Source organism: Heterodontus francisci, chromosome 24 (genome assembly GCF_036365525.1).
Source record: "Heterodontus francisci isolate sHetFra1 chromosome 24, sHetFra1.hap1, whole genome shotgun sequence".
Taxonomy (NCBI): Eukaryota; Metazoa; Chordata; class Chondrichthyes; order Heterodontiformes; family Heterodontidae; genus Heterodontus; species Heterodontus francisci.
In genome coordinates this window covers 20136390-20155391 of record NC_090394.1, presented here as the reverse complement: position 1 = coordinate 20155391, position 19002 = coordinate 20136390, and the positions used below count along the sequence as shown (strand labels likewise).

General features: G+C 42.3%; 1 protein-coding gene across 1 annotated transcript in view; it reads right to left on the bottom strand.

Annotated features, from left to right (window-relative positions):
• Positions 1–1280: 1280 nt before the first annotated feature.
• The window catches only part of LOC137383231 (carbohydrate sulfotransferase 12-like), a 29810-nt gene continuing 12088 nt past the window's right edge, over positions 1281–19002 (bottom strand). Inside the window, exon 2 of the mRNA XM_068055738.1 lies at positions 1281–4870. Within this exon, the coding sequence (XP_067911839.1) occupies positions 3496–4839 (1344 nt within the window). The 5' untranslated portion in view covers positions 4840–4870 and the 3' untranslated portion in view covers positions 1281–3495. The remainder of the gene's footprint in view (positions 4871–19002) is intronic.

Below are 19002 nucleotides of genomic sequence, written 5' to 3'. Positions count from 1 at the left end.
GGTGAGGGAGAAGGGACAGAAAGAGAGAAAGCAGGATTAAAAAATTGTTTACTTTTGCACTCTCGCACCTCTTAGGAAAAGGTATGGAACAAGTTGCTCATCACCTCTTGATTGGAGATAAGTGCACAGCAGTTGGCAATATAGATAGCTGGTAAGCATGTCAAGAAAATGCAATAGTGAAGCCAGGGACCATTAGGAATAACCTCTTAGTATGCAGCATATTTAATTTTATGCCTGAAGCCCATTTAACTAATTACATGTATGAAGCAAAATGCATTTGGAGGAGACTTTCACATGTTCACCTTCACTGTTGCTAATTGGGACCAGTAGTCAATAGGGTGGATGTGTTTTCAATTTAAGGAATAAGATAAATATTGATTGCAGTTTTGAAACAATAGTTATAAAAGGAAAGACGGCACTGGGGGATAATTTCTGTATAAAGTACCCCACGTTTTTCAAAAAACAATAATCTTTAATCTCATGTTTTTAATCACATATTTAATCTTGAACAGCCAGAATTTGATATCCCTACCCAGCCTAACCAGAATGATACAGCAGATTGCATACGTGATAGCAGAGTCAGTCTTGCTGCAAACTGTAAAATTTGCATATGAAGTTTTAGGCCAATATATTGTAAATTCAAAATGGCCTCGAGTTAACATTTCGAAAAAGGTTCCCAAGTCTGTGTGGTAGAAAAGGAAATATGGCAGCACTCGAACTTGCATAGGGGACCATTTGGCCTAAACAAATTTCCAATGTGATGTTGCTCGACTCCATGGGCTGAATTTTATGAGTGCGTCGCAGTTTGCGGTGGCAAACTCTAAGAACGGCATATGAAGTTTTAGGCAAAGATATTGGCCATGCGGATGCACTGTCCCTGAGCCCCACGATATTACATGCGGGGACTCATTTAAATAGAGGCCGCCCCCGATGACGTAGAAGGGGCGGCCTCCGCCTCCCTGGCAATGGCGTCCGGCGCCACTGCACAGGCGCCATTTTGAAAGGGTTTTAAGCCCCTACCAACAAGTTTAATTTTTAAAAGGGGAAATATGAATGACAGATACAAATAAGTGATGGAGGCCCTTCTCCAACACCCCCCAATTCAGGCAATGAAATGGCCATCCATTGATTTTTCAAACACCCGAACTTCCCCGCCACCACCAACCCCCCAAACTCCAACCTTTTGCCCTTCAGCCCCATCCCACCATCCCCACATCCAATAAAAATTGATTTCCCCGCTCCTCCACCCCTCCCGCCCTGAAAATGTTATTCCTTCCCCCTCCCTACCAGGTTCTTGCCCGGAACTCCATCTGGAGTATTTTTCTACTCATAAGTAATTCTCTCACTTGTGGATAGATTAGGCTATTAGTTTTAACCATATGTGCTGACAATGTGAGGTTTCTGCCTGTCAGGGTACAGAGGAGTGTGGTGAAAAACCCATGTGGGTCTCCAGTGCTTTAAGTATAAGCTTGGCTCAGTTTTGGCCTTCTTGGTTTTACATCAGAAAGTGACGGGCTCACATCCCAGCCCAGGACTTGAACACAGAATCTAAACTGAGGGAATGCTACATTGCCAGAGATGCCATTCTTTGGGTTAGACATTCATCAGTTCAGGTAGGCAGATTAACTGGTCATTCATTTACCACATTGCAGTTTGAGAGACATTATAGTGGGTTTTTGCTTATAAAACAACAGTGACTACAATTCATTGACTGTGATGTGCTTTGGGACACAAGTCTTTCCTTAATATGGTCAAAATATTACAGTTATTAGTACTGTAAAACACTGTATAATATACTGCATGCATATGAAGTTTCAGATCATAGCAGATGAGAGTTTTGCTTAGAGAACCTGCCTTTTGGCAGTGAACCCAAATAAGGAGTGTTGCAGAAGCCTGAATTTTAATGTGTGCATTCTGGAAGAGCTCCACTGATTTAATGGCAGCTGGTGCTTCAAGACCAGCAAAATCTTTTCCACAGATGAACATTTCCGTCTGCTCCAAAGGGCCAGTCAATCCCCATTAAAATTAAAGCAGTCATTATGTAGCTAATGGGAGAGGAACAGAGATCCAAAATATCAGATTTCAATGAGGTTAAAGTTATTCTTGTTTAAATCATCTTTTAAAGTAAGTTTTTTTTTTAAAAAAAGGCAAGTTGATTTAGTACAGAAAATAATCCCCTAGTTTTTCCTTCATCAATAATCTCTTCGGCTATACAAAGTTTTCAAAAATCCCCTGAATTAATAAAGACACTTCTGTAACTCTCAAAGAAAATATATTGCTTTATCTCTTAAATGTATAAAATATATATTTGTATAATATTTACCGTTAATCAATATTTTGACACATTTCTATGTGGCTTTATTGACTAGGGTCAGTAGCTCAACTTACTAACTAAAATTTGACACTTGCTGAATTATGTGCAAAACATATTTGCTGCAGTGGGGGAATACAAGGCACATGATTTGCTTTGACACTTTTCCAAGCACAATGGCGACAAGCGTCATTGATTGTAGCCCTTATGCTTAGTAGAAATAAAATTAAATTAAAGTTACAATTTGCCTGTAATAGTAGTAGGGTTATGTTTAGTATTAACCCAATATTGCACTCTCGCAGTCTGATCAGAGGGATATTTTAGTTCAAGTAAGAATTCTTCATCATTGACTCAACTTGCCCAAGAGAAATTACTTTGAAGTTGTTATACCAGATTGAATTACAGAAATCAGAAGGTGTGTGCAGTATTAGGCTAGTCTAGTTTCAAAAAAAGAATGAGAAGCCCAGGTGATGGGCCAAAACCTATTATGCAGGACATCTTCAAGATTGAAATGAGTACAAAGAAAGCAAGCAAATCAAGTGAATAGGTAATCCCAAGTCTGGACTTTTAAAGCCATGAGATATTAAAGTTGCAGGAAATTATACTTAAAATCAATATCACAGCAGTTAGCAGGTATTGATAAAGCCAGACCCTTTCTCCTAGTATCAAGCCTGAGACAGATTCCAATAACCAATACTATACACTTCTTGTTTAAACCTCAAAGAACACAAGTAAAATTGCTTCCGATTTTTCACTGACTGCTATGGAGTTATCAACATTCAATCGTTCAAAATATCATAATTGCATCATTGTAAGGAACATTTCATTGTTAAATACCAGTGATTGCATTCCACTGCCTATCAGTTTAACCTCTATGGAATATAAAAAACAGAAACTGGGTTATCAGGCTGGACTTCCGGCAGGTTATCAAGTCTATCCATTGACAAGGTCACCTGCTCAAAATCCTTTACTGGCCAATATAAAAATATTATTTTTACAGTTTGAGATTAGTACATGGGGATGCGGAAGAACTTCCCATGTTGTGATGTAATCAGTGTTTTGAAAATTGTGACATCACTATACTTCCAACATTTTTTTTGGCAAGATGAGGTTATTCAAGGAGTTGCACACGAGGCGTTGACTGCATATCCGTTTTCTTTAAGGCTTTTCGTGCGTCTTTGAGATCAGTCAAATAATAAATTTGCCGGCTTGGGATAACCAAAGAAAACAAAGTCAGGCTTATAAAGTTCATACAGCTTTTTCCTCCAAGCCAGTGGAATTTTTGAAAACCAGTCCTCTTCCCAGCTGTTAACAGTCCGGTTCCGTAAACTGGGTGGAAACTGAACAAGCTTTTCCACATTCAGCAACTTAAGTAAGTAACTGGAATCCTCATCCAAACTTTCAAGTTTTCCAATAAAGTCATAATTTATTTGACATGGGTGACATAGCCTATATATCTGCCGCCAATGTTCATTAAAAGGCATATCTTTCTCAGTCCGAGGGTCCAACAAATACTGAATGAAGTTAATAAAGGTGGGCTTTATTCCTGCAGAGAAAGCCTCATTGACAGATGGTGGCGGGTCCGAATAATTAGCATACAATTGGAGCATTGGGATTGCAAAGCGATTGTAAAAATCTGCATTCTTAACTCCAAACTTACTGCGAAATGCTGAAATTAGTCTGACAAAAGGATCGCGTACAAAGAGAAACTTGGTGTACTTTTTCAGTTTGATCTTCATGAGATGTTTTGAGAACTTTCCATAGCGCTTCCAGAACTTATTGAATGTGAAATGGCTGCTGGAGTTATGCACAAGATCCCTGGGGATTTCAAGTGGATCATGATATGGAGTGCCTTGCTTTAAAAGACTTGCGCTTAATAGGATCATGATCCGCTTCCAATTAGTGCAGGCCACTTTGGGAACATAACAGTAAATAATCCCATGCCGGTCATCCACAATTAAATGGTCCAAATCTTTATTTGGAATATCTTCAAAATTCCTATTTTTCCCTGAGAACATGATACTGGAGTCTGTGCAAACATCTTTAATTTTCTGTTTCCTTTCATTCTGTATCCATTCTAACTCACTCTTAGTTTTTGCAGCATTGATTCCCAAGTTAAAGCTTTGGAATTTCTCAAGGCTGGGTACAGATATTGCATTGAAGGTTGGTTCCATCTCATGGGACTTCCCTTCTCCCTGGTATCTATTTGTGTTTTCCACATACGTTAATTCAAGATCATTCTGAATATCAGCTTCGGAACTCGGCATTCTTACTTCTATTGTCCTTTTGGAATTTGACTGGTCATGGGTTAGGTTTGTCATGGTAGGCAGATGCATGACTTGAATCTTAGAGATAGCAGTGTGCAAGTACAAATGGGCTGTTCCCACATCATCCCAATAAAATATGATCAGTAGAATCATAAACACAGAGGCCATGATGCCGCAGATCTGGAAGATCCGAGATTTACTCATTTTGTGCAAGTGCATACCTGCCCTGACTCTGTTACTGGGCCTCTGCTGGATGTTCATTTACAAAGAATCATCTCGAAACAAGTGGACTCTGGAATAAAAAAAAAGAGAAAAATTTTAGAATTATTCATAATTTATTTTAAAAATACTGTTCATTACAAGAATGCTAGCAGCATTATTTAACCAAGTTTTTTTTTAAATGCAGTCTAATCTAATTAGAAAGAAACTTAGCATTTCGATTCCACCTGAAACACAATAAAATCAGAAGTGTTTAAAATTTGCTGTGAACACCACCAGTAATATTTTGCTGGTCCAAAAACTGCAGTTTGAGAATTTCAATTCAGTTTTTAAAAATCTAGGAGATAAAAAACAAAGCTGTTAGCAGTAAAAATAACCATGAAGTTGTTGTAAAAATCCAATAGGTTCACAATGTACTTTTGGGAATTAATCCTAACATCCTTAATCAGTCTGGCATATATGCGACTCCAGTCTCACACTGTGGTCAACTCTGAAGTAGCCTAGCAAGCCACTCGGATGCAGCAGTGAGACGAAGAGTGACTTTTTGTTTTAAAAAAGAGCTACTGATGATGAGACAAAAACAAGAAATGCTGGATTCACTCAGCAGGTCTGGCAGCATCTGTGGAAAGAGAAGCAGAGTTAACGTTTCGGGTCAGTGACCCTTCTTCGGATGGTGCTAGGAATCAGGGCATGACAAAAGGAGAAATGGTACTATTGAGAGTCTTGTGATTGACAGCTCAGGGGTCTCAAGGCCAAGGGAGTTTGCAGTGTGTGTGGGTACCAGCAAGGCAAATAAAATCAGCTGTTGTTGGACAACATGAGCTTTGGGGAGGTTGAAATCTCTGAAGATGAGCAGTCTCTCACTGTAGAGATTGAAGATATACAGCATGAAAGTAAATTCAGTGAGGGAAGCACGCGCAGAGGGAGTAGATGAGGAAGATGAGGATGATTTTGAAAGGTGAGAGTGATGAAGGAGGATTGGTAATAATAGATACCCAGCATACTGTGCTGTTGAGCTGATAACAGGCAGATTGATTCTTTTATCAACTGTCTTACTTAATCACTCAGGTGAGGCAGTTGTTGATTACAAGTCAAATTTCCCATTGCACTTCTGGTGATTTTGTTTATTTTCTCTCCAAGTAGGAATGCTGAATCAACAGGAACAAATGCTTGAGCTGATAGCCCACCTGGCTGAGAAGTTAAACATTCGAACCAGGGAGTTTTCCACTTATGCACTAACCGTTTTGCAATTTTCTACTGAGTAAAATGAACGAGGAGACAATTTCAGGCTGCCAAGTACAGCAATGGAAGACCCTGACTATAGTGTCCAGCGAAGAAAAACACTGGGCCAAACTTTATACTTGGCGTAAACAACGGACGGACCACACAACGTGGAGCCGTTGCAATATTAAGTGCGGTGACGTGGAAGGAGCGGGCAGACCATCCCCGGAAGTGGCATCAGCTGCCTTTGCACAGGCGCTGACACCATTTTTAAAGGACTTCAAGCCCTAACTTTAAATTTAAATATTTAAAGATATATTGATTTTAAAAATTAAATAGATCTCGACTCTCTCCCATCGCCCTCCATAACCATAGAATTAACTACCTGCCCTCTTCCTCACCCCCAAAAACACTTAAATTGTGCACCTGACCTCCACACCACCGCCGCACCCCCCCCCACCCCCCGGTTCATAAACTTTACGCTTTACCCCTTTCCACCACTCCCTACCCGAATGAAATGACTTTGATGCCGCTCCACCCCTCACTGCCGCACTGGAAAACTTACCTGCTCCCCCTCCCCATCAGATCCCTGGAAGACGCAGGAGTGCCAGCCCCAGCACCAAAATCGCACTGGGACGTAAGGTGGGAACGAGAAGATAATATATTCATTTATATTAACATTTAAATTTGGCTCCCATCGCCGAACAGCTGGTGGGTGGGGGGGGGCTGCCATGAGGCCTCACCGCCAACATAGGACTAGGCCTTCCCGATGTTGAGGCCCGTGGCGGGTCCCGGAGATAATTTCTTGCCCTGCCCTCATTTAAAAGATATTTCATAACACTCAGCAAATACTTATCCCGGTCAAAAAGGACTCCGAGAAGGGTGAACCATCCGTGGTTAACAAAGGCAGTCAAGGAGAGTATCCAATCAAAAACTAAGGCATACAAAGCGGCGAAAACTAGTGGTAGGCTAGAGGATTGGGAATTTTTTTTTTTAAGTAACCAGCAACAAATGACTCAAAAGCTAGTAAAGGAGGAGAAAATTGATGAAAGTAAATTGGCAAGAAATATAAAAACAAAGAGCTTCTATGGGTATATAAAAAGAGCGTAGCTAAAGTGGTGGGATCCTTGGAGGATGGGACTGGAGAATTGATAATGGGGAACAGGGAAATGGCAGATAATTTAAACCAATATTTTGCATCGGTCTTCACTGTGGAGGACACTATAAACATCCCACAGATAACAGATAAGCAAGGAGCTAATGGGAGGAAAGATCTTGCAACAGTCTCTATCACGAGGGACAAAGTATTTGACAAACTAATGGGACTAAAGGTAGACAAGTCATCAGGATCTGATGGCCTACATCCAAGGGTTTTAAAGGAAGTGGCTGCAGAGATAGTGGAGGCATTGCTCGAAATATTCCAGAACTCACTGGATTCCAGAAGGGTCCCAACGGATTGGAAAACCTCTAACGTGACGCCCCCATTCAAGAAGGGAGGGAGACAAAAAGCAGGAAACTATAGGCCAGTCAGCATACTATCAGTCATTGGGAAAATGCTACAATTATTAAGGAAGAAATAGCATTACATTTGGAAAAGCTTAATGCAATCAGAGTCAACATGGTTTTGCGAAAGGGAAATCATGTTTGACAAATTTGCTAGAGTTCTTTGAGGATACAACAAGCAGAGTTGATAAAGGAGAACTGGTAGATGTACTGTATTTAGATTTCCAGAAGGCAATCGATAAGGTGCCACATAAAAGATTATTGCTCAAGATAGGAGCTCATGGCATTGGGAGTAATGTATTATCCTCATGGATTGAGGATTGGTTAACTCACAGAAAACAGTCGGGATTAATGGGTCTTTTTCAGGTTGGAAAGACATAACTAGCGGAGTGCCACAAGGATCAGTCCGAGGGCCTCAATTATTTGCTATCTATTTTAATGACTTGGAAGAGGGGGCAGAGTGCAATATATCCAAATTTGCAGACTATACAAAAATAGGTGGGAGGGCATGCTGTAATGAGGACATAAGAAATCTTCAAGGGGATATAGATAGGTTGAGTGAGTGAGCAAAAACTTGGCAGATGGAGACTAATATCGGAAAGTGAGATCATGCATTTTGGTAGGAAGAATCAAAAAGCAGATTATTTAAATGGAGACTCCAAAAAAATGCAGCACACAGAGATCTGAGCATTCTTGTACATGAAACAAAAAGTTAGCATGCAGGTGCAGCAAGTAATTAAGAAGGCAAATGAAATTTTGGCTTTTATTGCTCAGGGGTTGGAGTTTAAAAACAGGGAAGTCATGCTACAACTGTACAGGGTGTTGGTGAGGCCGCAACTGGAGTACTGTGTACAGTTGTGGTCCCCATATTTAAGAAAGGATATACTGACATTGGAAGCAGTTCACAAAAAAAAAGATTCACAAGGCTGATTCCTGGGATAAAGGGGTTAACTTATCAAGAATGGCTAAACAGGTTAGGCCTTTATTTATTAGAGTTTAGAAGAATGAGAGGTGATGTTATAGAAACGTACAAGATTCTGAGGGGACTTGACAGGGTAGATGTTGAGAAGATGTTTCCACTCGTGGGGGAATCTCGAATTAGGGGACATAATTACAGAATAAGGAAAATTCATTTAAAACTGAGATGCAAAGGAATTTCTTCTGAGGGTAGTGAATGTCTGGCATTCTCTACCCGAGAGTTGTGGAGGCTAGATCACTGAAAGTATTTAAAGAGGAAGTAGATAGATTTTTGAAATATCGGGGAGTTGAGGGCTATGAGGAGCTGGCATGAAAGAGGAGTTGAGGTCTGGGGCAGATCAGCCATGATCTTATTGAATGGCGGGGCAGGCTTAAAGGGCTGAAGGTCCTACTCTTATTCCAATTTCAAATGTTATGTTTTAAATGCAAGTCTTGATCATTTTGAGGCTCATGTTCCCCAATGTCTTCCCTGCTTCAATTGTCCACAAACGACAACTCAGATTGCCTTGACAAGCATCCATGGGCGTACAGGGCACAATTTCAAAATTTGCAGATGATACGAAACTTGGAAATATCGTGAACTGAAGAGGAGGATAGTGATAGACTTAAAAAAAAGACATTGGCTTATGGAATGGGTGGACAGGTGACAGATGAAATTTAATGCAGAGAAGTGTTATGTAATACATTTTGGTAGGAAAAATGAGGATGGGCAATATAAAATAAAGGGTACAATTCTAAAGAGGATGCAGGAGCAGAGGGTCCTAGGGCATATATGCATAAATCATTGAAGGTTCCAGGGCAGGTTGAGAAAGCAGTTAATTAAGCATTTGAAATCTGGGTTTTATAAATACAGGCCTGGAGTACAAAAGCAAGGAAATTATAATAAATCTGTATAAAACACTGGTTTAGCCTCAATATCGCGACTGCGATATTCAGTGTGAAAATCGTACTAGAGTCAGAGTCATACAGCACAGAAACAGGCCCATTGTGTCTGTGTCAGCCATCAAGTACCTACCCATTCTAATCCCATTTTCTAGCACTTGGCCAGTAGCCTTGTATGCTGCAACAGTTAAATGCTCACCATAAAGACTGACAATATGCTCTTCTCACTGTATCTTGCAGATCAACGCGTTGAGTTGGCCCTGGGGACTCAAGCCACCTCCTGTACCTGAGGAAGAGACATCCTCCGAGAAAGCAGCTTCCCATGACACTGCCGCACCTTCCACCAGCGCAAATTCAGTCAGTGGGAATCCGGTCGGCATTACAGTCTGGGTCACAAGGTGGCGAGAGCACTACACACGCGCCCAAGCAGCTGACTGAGGCTGAGAAAGCCGACACCCCTGACAGTCGGAGGGCTGAGAGTGGCCAGGCTAATGCTGAGTCAAAGGCTACTGATGATCCTCTTGTCAACAGCACAAGGCATGCTGGAGTGGCAACTGTAGTCATGGCAACATGGAGATGCCACAGGCCATGCGCAGCCTTGAGCAGACGATGGAGGAGTCCATCCGGGCTATAACAGCTGCCGTGTCCCAGGTATTTGAGCGATGGGTTTGTCCATGGAGACGATGGCGGCCCTCCTGGTGAGCCCGATTCCATTAATATGCACTAACCTGCAATCCCTTGCCGAGGCCATCAGATTCACAAGTCAGTCGCAAGGCGAGAGGGGGACCAGGGGCATAGAGACTGTCCCTGCCCCTTCCCGGGAGAGCAGAGATTCAAAGGAGCCTTGAGATGGAGGAGGAGAGCTTGCGCACCATATCTGGAATTATTTGAGGGAGGACCCCAATGTGAACACCGGACCCTCCAACGGTGAGTTAAGCTCCAACAGCCACGACATCGGAGGAGAGTTCTGCGCTGACGCAGGATTCCCCCAGTCAACCGGGACCCTCCAGGCATTGTGCGCACAGAAAACGACCGCCAAAGTCATCTACAGCCAAAGAGCACTATCCTCCATCAGCCTGCAAGCACTGAAGAAGCACCGTGAAGGAGCACCTCCAAGAGCTTCAGAAAAACACCTACACAAATAGGTATGCACGGGTGGCACAACACTGTAAAAAGTTAAATCACTGAATGTTCTTCACTACCATGTGCGTTGCTTTTACTGTGTGAATGAAGTGTGCCAGTATGTACCAATCGTATCTCCTCCCATTACATCACTGGCCTTTCAGAACTGCCAATGTATGGAATATCATTGCCATGCCAGTATTACTCATGTGCGTCTCCACGGATGCAGTAACATGGACATTGGCTCAGTCTGCTGCTGCACAACAGGTTAATGAAGGTGCTGTGTGGCTTGCATAGCACCTGGTGGTCTTTATGGTGTGGAGAATCGTCGATCAATGTCATTGCCGTGCAGCCCTTGCTCGCTGCTCGCACTGCATGCTGAGCCTGGATGCTCGTGTGCGCCTTTCCTGCTGCAAGCCCTCTGCATCATCATCGTCCGAGGATGAGTCCTGCTCACATCGCTCCTCAAAAGGCAAGGCCTCCCCCCTATTGAGTGCATAGTTGTGCAGAGCACAGCAAACAGCAACGATACGAGCTACACTTTCCGGCTCGTACTGCAGGGCACCACACAATCTATCCAGGCGGAAGGGCTTTTTAGCATGCCAATCACCTGCTCAATGGTGGCTTGCGTAGCTCCGTGGCTGGCGTGGTCTCCAGGAAGCCACCCCATGATCTGAGCCAGTTTCGTGAACAGCAAAGATCCCTTGGGACTGGCACAGGATGATAGCATCATTGCAGCTGCCTGGAAAACTGGAAAAGATTTGCATAAAGCTATTATGGTGGCCACATACCAGCTGCACGTTGAAGGAGTGGAAGCCTTTTCGGTTGAGGTATGCAGCTGGTCGGCCGGCAGGAGCCGTGATGGCCACATGGGTGCAGTCTATGACCCCTTGCACCTGTGGTAATCCCGCAATGGAGCCAAATCCAATAACCCTCTGGGCCTGGTTCTCAGGGTCTGTCCTGAAGTGGACATAGTCAATGGCCTTCCAGTACAGGGCATCAGGGACGTCCCTGATGCAGCAGTGTACTGCAGATTGTGTGACACCACATAGGTCGCCGGTGGGTCCCTGAAATAATGCTGAGGCATAGAAGTTGGCAACCGCTGTCACTTTGAGGACCACAGGCATAGGATGTCCACAGAGACCCATTGGCTGCGGGACATCGTTTAGCAGGGCAGAGATGTGACACAGCCTCTGGACATCTGCAGTCGCCTCGGACACTGGCGCTCGGACATGTCATGTGGGACCTGTAGATGTGCGGTGACCTATAGTGCCGAGTAAAGCCTGGCTTGGGTATAAAATTAAAACCTGACCGTCAACCCGAACCCAACCCGGGCCAGAGTCCTTTAAAATTTCTTAAATGCCCAACCCAACCCCGACACATGTAGTCAGGCTTTACTGCAGAGTGCGGAGTCCAGACTGCACGTTTCCCGCCTTGATGTCCAGAATGTTCACTTGAAGATTACTTCCCAGAGCATGGCAGCACTGTCCACGTCCAGCCCGACCTGACCAGAGTCCGAATGCTGGACCCGGGAGGGAGACCCGACCTGACTACGACATGTCATCGAGTCTGGTCGGGTAGCCACGCTTTAGTGCCGAGGTCGTCTTGTTGGCGGCTGCTGCTCACGACTGGGGGCCTCTACATGTGCTGCACCTGCCTTGGTTTTGCATGCGGAAAATATGGCTCCTCACGACAAGTGAATCAATGATTATAGGGTGTACCATCCCCATCTCCAAGTAGCAATTAAACTCAGTTCTTTCACTTCCTCAAAAAGGTGCTAAACAGGCAAATGTCCAGTCACCAAATCGAGGAAGCCAATGACAGTCTCTGATCTGCAACTGTTTTATTGGCAACTCAGTTCAGTCCAAACATCAGTTCCCACTCTTTCCTTCTGGACGAACACTCTGTCCAGAGGCAACTCCCCAACTGGGCAAAAACCCAGCCCTTAAATACAAAACTATAATGAGCATCACCTGCTCTCTATTAACCCTGAAATGAGTCCTGTTTAACTAAAGGGACCAGCATTTTCAAAATTGTCAAAAGGTACATAGCAGGGCAAAGTTTGATGTTGGCTGGTACATCAAGTGCTTTCATGCATTAACTGTGTGGCATGGCCCATATTAGCTTCCACTAAGAGTGGCACAGCATTACCACATTCAGATTGCAGCAGCTGCATCAATTGGCCCAGCAGCCAAATTATCTTTACACGCCTACCATTCATGGCACCCTCCCCATACACAGGGTTCCCAGAGTGCCATCGTTCTTTCACTCACACAAACAAACACTTAATGGCACAGAGTGCCCCCCTTTACAGAGGGAGGGTATGCAGTTGATCCCATGCCTGCAGAGTTGTGCCCCCAGTAATGCCATCCCCCCCTCCCTTCCTGCCTGCAAATTTGTGCCCCCAGTAAGATTATCCCCCCTCTCACTTCCCATCATGTCTGCAGAGTTGTGCCCCCAGTAATGCCATTCCCCCCTCCGACCTTGGTACACATGCATGCAGAGTTGTGCCCCCAGTAATGCCATTCCCCCCTCCTACCTCGGTACACATGCATGCAGAGTTGAGACCAGTTGCGCAAGAATTACCTGTACAGGCTCCGATGACTGCTACTTCTGCTGTCCCGCCAGCTTTTCTTAATCATGAATGGGACGGCACGTGAGAGACCCCCGTTCACAGGAAAATGTGGAACTGTGGACTGAGAGACAGCGAGTTGCTTAAAGAGGCAAGGTAAGTAGCCGTTTGAATATTTAAATCGGTGTGCCGCTGCTGAGCAGTGGGTGGGCCGCATTGAGGCCCCGCCACCCGTAAAATGGGGTGGGGCCTTCCCGGCATCGGGGTGCATGGTGGGCCCCCTCTGCCACAACCCCCAACATCAGGGGGCTGGTGAAAATCCAGCCCACTGTGTCCAGTCCTGGGCACCACACTTTAGGAAGGATGTGAAGGCATTAGAAAGGATGCAGAAAAGATTGATGCGAATGGTTCCAGGGATAAGGAACTTCAATTATGTGAATAGATTGAAAGTCAAGAGGACATTAGATAGAGGTTTTCAAAATCATAAGGGGTCCGGACAGAGTAGATAGGGAGAAACTGTTCCTGTTGCAGAAGGATCGAGAACCAGAGCACACCGAGTTAAGATGATTGACAAAAGAAACAATGGTGAAATGAGGAAAATTATTTTTACACAGCGAGTGGTTAGGCTGTGGAATGCATTGCCTGAGTGTGTGGTGGAGGCAGATGCAATCAAGGCCTTCAAAAGGAAACCTGATAATTATCTGAACAGAAAAGAAATTGAAGGGCTATGGGGAAAAGGTGGGTGAATAGGACAAGGTAAGTTGCTTTTGCAAAGAACTAGCACAGACACAATCGACCGAATGGCCACCTTCTGTGCTATTCTGTGTATTCTACGAAATTCACAGTGAAGAAACCAGCAGACAAGAAAATGATCGCCAAGAAAGCGCCAATGCCAAAAAAGTTGGCAAAAGCCGCAGCTGGTAAGAAGACAGCAAAGAAACCTAAGAGCCCCAAGGTGGTCGGAAAACAGTAGCCAAGCCCCCCCCCCCCCCCCCCAAAAAATCAGTATTTCCTTGTCCTCCAACACTTCTTAAATCCCTTTGCTTTGCCGCCTCAATGCCTGCTTTAAAAGATCTATAATAACTCAAGATACATTTTTCCTACTTTGTGTCTTTTTTTAAAAACTTACACCCTACATGAGGAACACAAAACTACAAGTCGTTATTGTTACAGCTGCAGCACTCAGGAGAAAAATGTATAAAAGTAAGCTTTTTTTTTTATATTTAAAACAAATGCCTGCCACGTAGTAGTCCCAGTATCTGATTTGGCAAACCTTGTAATGATGTAACCAAGGCTAAAAGAAACTATTGTAGATCTGTGTAAAGCTCAATTAGAGGTACAGGCAGTATGCGAGATCAGAGGGACAAAGTTCCACGGGTGACAAGTTGCTGGCACTGAGACAGAAAATGGTTTCAATCCTGACTCATATTTACAGTGACTAAACTGATCAACCCAACTGCATTTTGCTATTACGATGGTACAGCAAAAACTGCTATCACCATTTTTTTATACTTTGAGTATTCCTCTATAAATGGTTAAAAATGACCAACATCCACCAAAATCAAGATAACGTTTCGAACACTTGCTGACATAAGATAGGCAGCAAGTCGTATGGCAGAATCCTGACAAGCTTCATTAAGAACTAGTATTTACCAAATAAGACAAGTTAGATATTTTCCTTTGATAAATGTTTTACATCAAAATCCTTCATGCATGTAATGGAAATTGAATTCCTCAGTACATAGCTGGAACTACTACTGGAATTCATAAAGAAATTAAGTAAGGAATACATTTTTGATAAACAAACTCATACAAGAAAATTAAAAGGTCCTACTAAAACACTCAGTTTATACTGGACTACAGGTTAAACAGATAAAGTTGCAGACTGTTGTCATCAAGTTTCATTTCACTGCCAATCTCAGATGGTGTTTTATTAACAGACGTGTCACACTCATTGAGCCAAATACTCCAAATCGTATTTCTTCCACACAGTCACAATCTGAATATGTGCCCAATACAAAAAATGAATCTTTAGATATTATGTTACCCTACAAACATTGCTGCATCAAAATGATTTTTAAAATATCCATTTCACTTTCCCCCAAAAATGCTGTGCAATCTCAGAAATCAAGTACCCGATTGACCTGCACAGTTTCAAAACTGCAAGGTTTTATTGCAGTATATAGAAAGGGACATTAAACAGGGTCTTTTGTCTTTGAGACAGACATCACTGCCTGGGAAAAGTGGATAAAGCTTTAAAGCAGAGCAAGTTATAGAGCTATTGGAAAACAGCAGGGCAGTGGGATTTATCTTGGATTGTTCTATCAAAAAAAAAACAGCATTGGCCTGATGGTCTAAATGGCATTCATGCTGTAAACTCCTGTGGCTATATGGATCTCAAAGAGAACACAATTGGAATTTGTTCTATGGCTTTCAAAATATTTTTTGTTTAAATTGCATAATCTGGAAAAAAAACAATATGTTGTAAATTTCTAATCTTTGTTATAAAGTTCAACTTGAAAAGACACAACAACACAGCTTTTTTTAAAAAGCAAGTTATATATAATCATAGTTAATCGCTGCAGTGAACAATTTTAGTTTGTATCAATTTTGGACAAGATTAAAAATAAATGCATGTAAATCACTGACTAGTTGGTAGCCACATGTTGCATTCTAGGATTCCCATCACATAAATACAGGATATGACATGAGGGAGCAATAAATAATGGTCATCATTCAGGAGGCAGACAATCCATCTCTTGAACGCCAGTATTTGCTGTCCTTTGGTGAGAAGTTATTTTCATGCCAGTTGCCTTCCAAATAATAAAAAGATGGGGGCAACTAGATGAATAGTTATGATGTATAATGGTTTGGCACACACAAACAGTTAATTTTATTTGATATCTCAGCAGATGGTACAAGCAGGGTGGGGGTTTGATGCTTAAGCGCAATCCTTCTTTAATCACATTGAATAATTACACAGTGAAACATAGGAACATAGGAGGAGTAGGCCATTCAGCCCTTCAAGCCTGCTCTGCCATTCTAGATCATGGCTGATCGTCTACCTCAAAGCCATATTCCAGCACTATCCCCATATCCCTTTATGTCATTAGCAACTAGAAATCTATCGATCTCTGTCTTGAACTTAGTCAGTGACTGAGCTTCGACCACCCTCTGGGGCAGAGAATTCCAAAGATCCATCACCCTCTGAGTGAAGAAGTTCCTTCGCATCTCTGTCCTAAATGGCTTGCCCTTTATTCTGAGATTGTGTCTAGACCCCACAGCCAAGGGAAACATCCTTTCTGCACCTACCCTGTCTATCTCTAAGAATTTTGTAAGTTTCTATGAGATCACCTCTCATTCTTCTAAACTCCAGAAAATACAAGGCTCCATCTCCTCAATCTCTCCTCACAGGACAATCCCACATTCCAGGAATCAGTCTGGTGAACTTCTGCTGCACTCCCTCTATGGCAAGTATATCCTTCCTCAGGCAAGGGGACCAGAACTGCACACAATATTTCAGGTGCGCCCTCACCAATGCTCTATACAACTGAAGCAAGATTTTTTAGCTCCTGTACTCAAATCCTCTTGCGATAAAAGCCAACATACAGTTTGTCTTCCTAATTGCTTGAAAGCTAGCATGCAGGTGCAGCAGTGACTTATGAACAAGGACCACCTAGGTCCCTTTGGACATCAACACTTTCCAATCTCTCACCATTTAAGAAATACTTTACAACTCCATTCCTTCTACGAAAGTGGATAACCTCACACTTATCCACATTATATCCCATCGGCCATATTCTTGCCCACTCAGCCTGTCCAAATCCCCTTGAAGCCTCTCTGCATCCACCTCAACTCATATTCCTACCAAGTTTTGCGAAAAACAAACATGTTACATACAGAAGTTACTGTATAGCTACTGCTAATTCTAAAAGCCCACAATGGCAACATTTCATTACATTCAATAGTTCTGCTTTTTGGAATCATTTTAAATGGGAAGCTGAATGGGAATTACACAACACAATATAAACCACTTGCGACACTTTGAAGTCTTCTTATTTATAATTAAGTAATGAAGTCATACAATAACTAGGATTCAAATTGGTACAAAGTACAAAAGGAACAACAGATAAGCTGATCTAAGGCAATTTGTGTTGCATGCCCCTGATTATTTAGTCTGGCAATACATCCACTTAGTATGAATGTTATCTAAAGGTGGGATCTAATTTACTTCTGCCCAAATTTGAAACACTAATTTGTTCACATCAGTGTCAAAAAGAACCTCATGTAACAATGAAACCAAATCTCTGCCACTATGGGTTATAAAATTGTAAGGGACAGAATTGCACTCATGGTAGCAAAACACATGGAATATATCAGCATTGGGTTGGTAAATTTAAGTCAGCTGGATAGATATTTGAGATGGGATTGAAAGAGCGTTATGAAAAGATAGAGTGGTGTGAGATATTATGGACTCTGGAACTAAACTGATAGGCATTTTCTATTACATGCCTCTATATTCCTATGGTGAAGAATTACATTTTGCAGAGATTTTCTCCACTTTGCTGCCTGTAAGGATTTTAAATTGAACTAGATTTTGGGTTTGGTCCATCTCAACTTAATTCCCACTGAGCTAGGGTCCTGGAATAAAACTCCACACAATTCAGCAAGCTGGTAATCTCACCCAGTGGATACACGAGGATAGCTGGTTTTGGATGAGGACGAATTCAACAGATGCAGCATTCTGAAACTATGGTTGAAGCAATTGTTTTATGCAGATTATAGAAAGCTATGGCTGGCAAAGGGCCATCTTTGTGTAACCTACAAAGTGAGAGATGTGGACAAAATTGTGACTAAAAGAGGAAAAGAAATGTAATCTATTCTCTTGCACCAGTATCCCTCACCTTGATCAGCACAAATTACCAAAAGGAACCATATGCACTAGTTCCCAGTAAGACTATTGCGGACCCTATTTTGCAGCCTTTGCTAATATAACAAGTAAATCTTGCAAAATCTCGCTCTTATTTTTGTTTTGACCCAGTTTTAACTCCTTTCATCGTCACCTATTCTTTTGTTCTAATGTTACTCTATTGCTGTTTTCCCCCCTTTGTATAACAGGTTTTTTTGAACCCAATGACTCTTAAGGAGCAATGGACTAACAAAAGTTCAGAGAACTCAACATGGAGGATACAAACATTTTCTCAGTTCACTATATCCAGTATTTTCATGCAATCCCAGTGGTTTACCCAAGCTCAGTCTGCAAATTAACTTGAGCATAAGTGCAATAGTTATAGTATTAAACTACAAATCCAGACTGTGAGTTCAAGTCCCATTCTGGCAGATTGCAAAACATGATTAACCATGATAACTACTTGATTGCCATTTCCATGCAAATGATTCACGAATGCTTATAGGAAAGAAAATCAACGACCCCCGCCTTGTCCAGCCTACGTGACTCCTGTCCCACCACACTGCATGGATTAAAAATAACTTTTTAAGGGGCTTAGCAGGATAAACAGTTGTAAAAACAATTTTAGGGGAAAAAAGGATGAGAAATAGTGCAGATTTACTGTTGTCACCCACATTCTGCAAACAAATAAAAGGACTTGAGCTGTCTCTCAACAAGACAGCTGCAAATAACAAGTATATGCTGCTGTTCAAGATATCCATGCATGGACAACTAAATATAGCCCACATATTTTTTAATATTTCACTGGACCATAAGCTTAATAGAGTGAATGCAATAAGCAGATGCAACTGCAAAGTCAGTGTACACTGCCTATAGATGTGCCCTGATATGAAACCCAAAAGGTGATTTTACTGTATACCAATAACAATTTAGACTGTGCTAGTTAACAACTCTACAATGGAGATTACATTGAGGCGGACTTCAACCTTAGGTCCCTTCCTCACTAGCTAACAAAGAA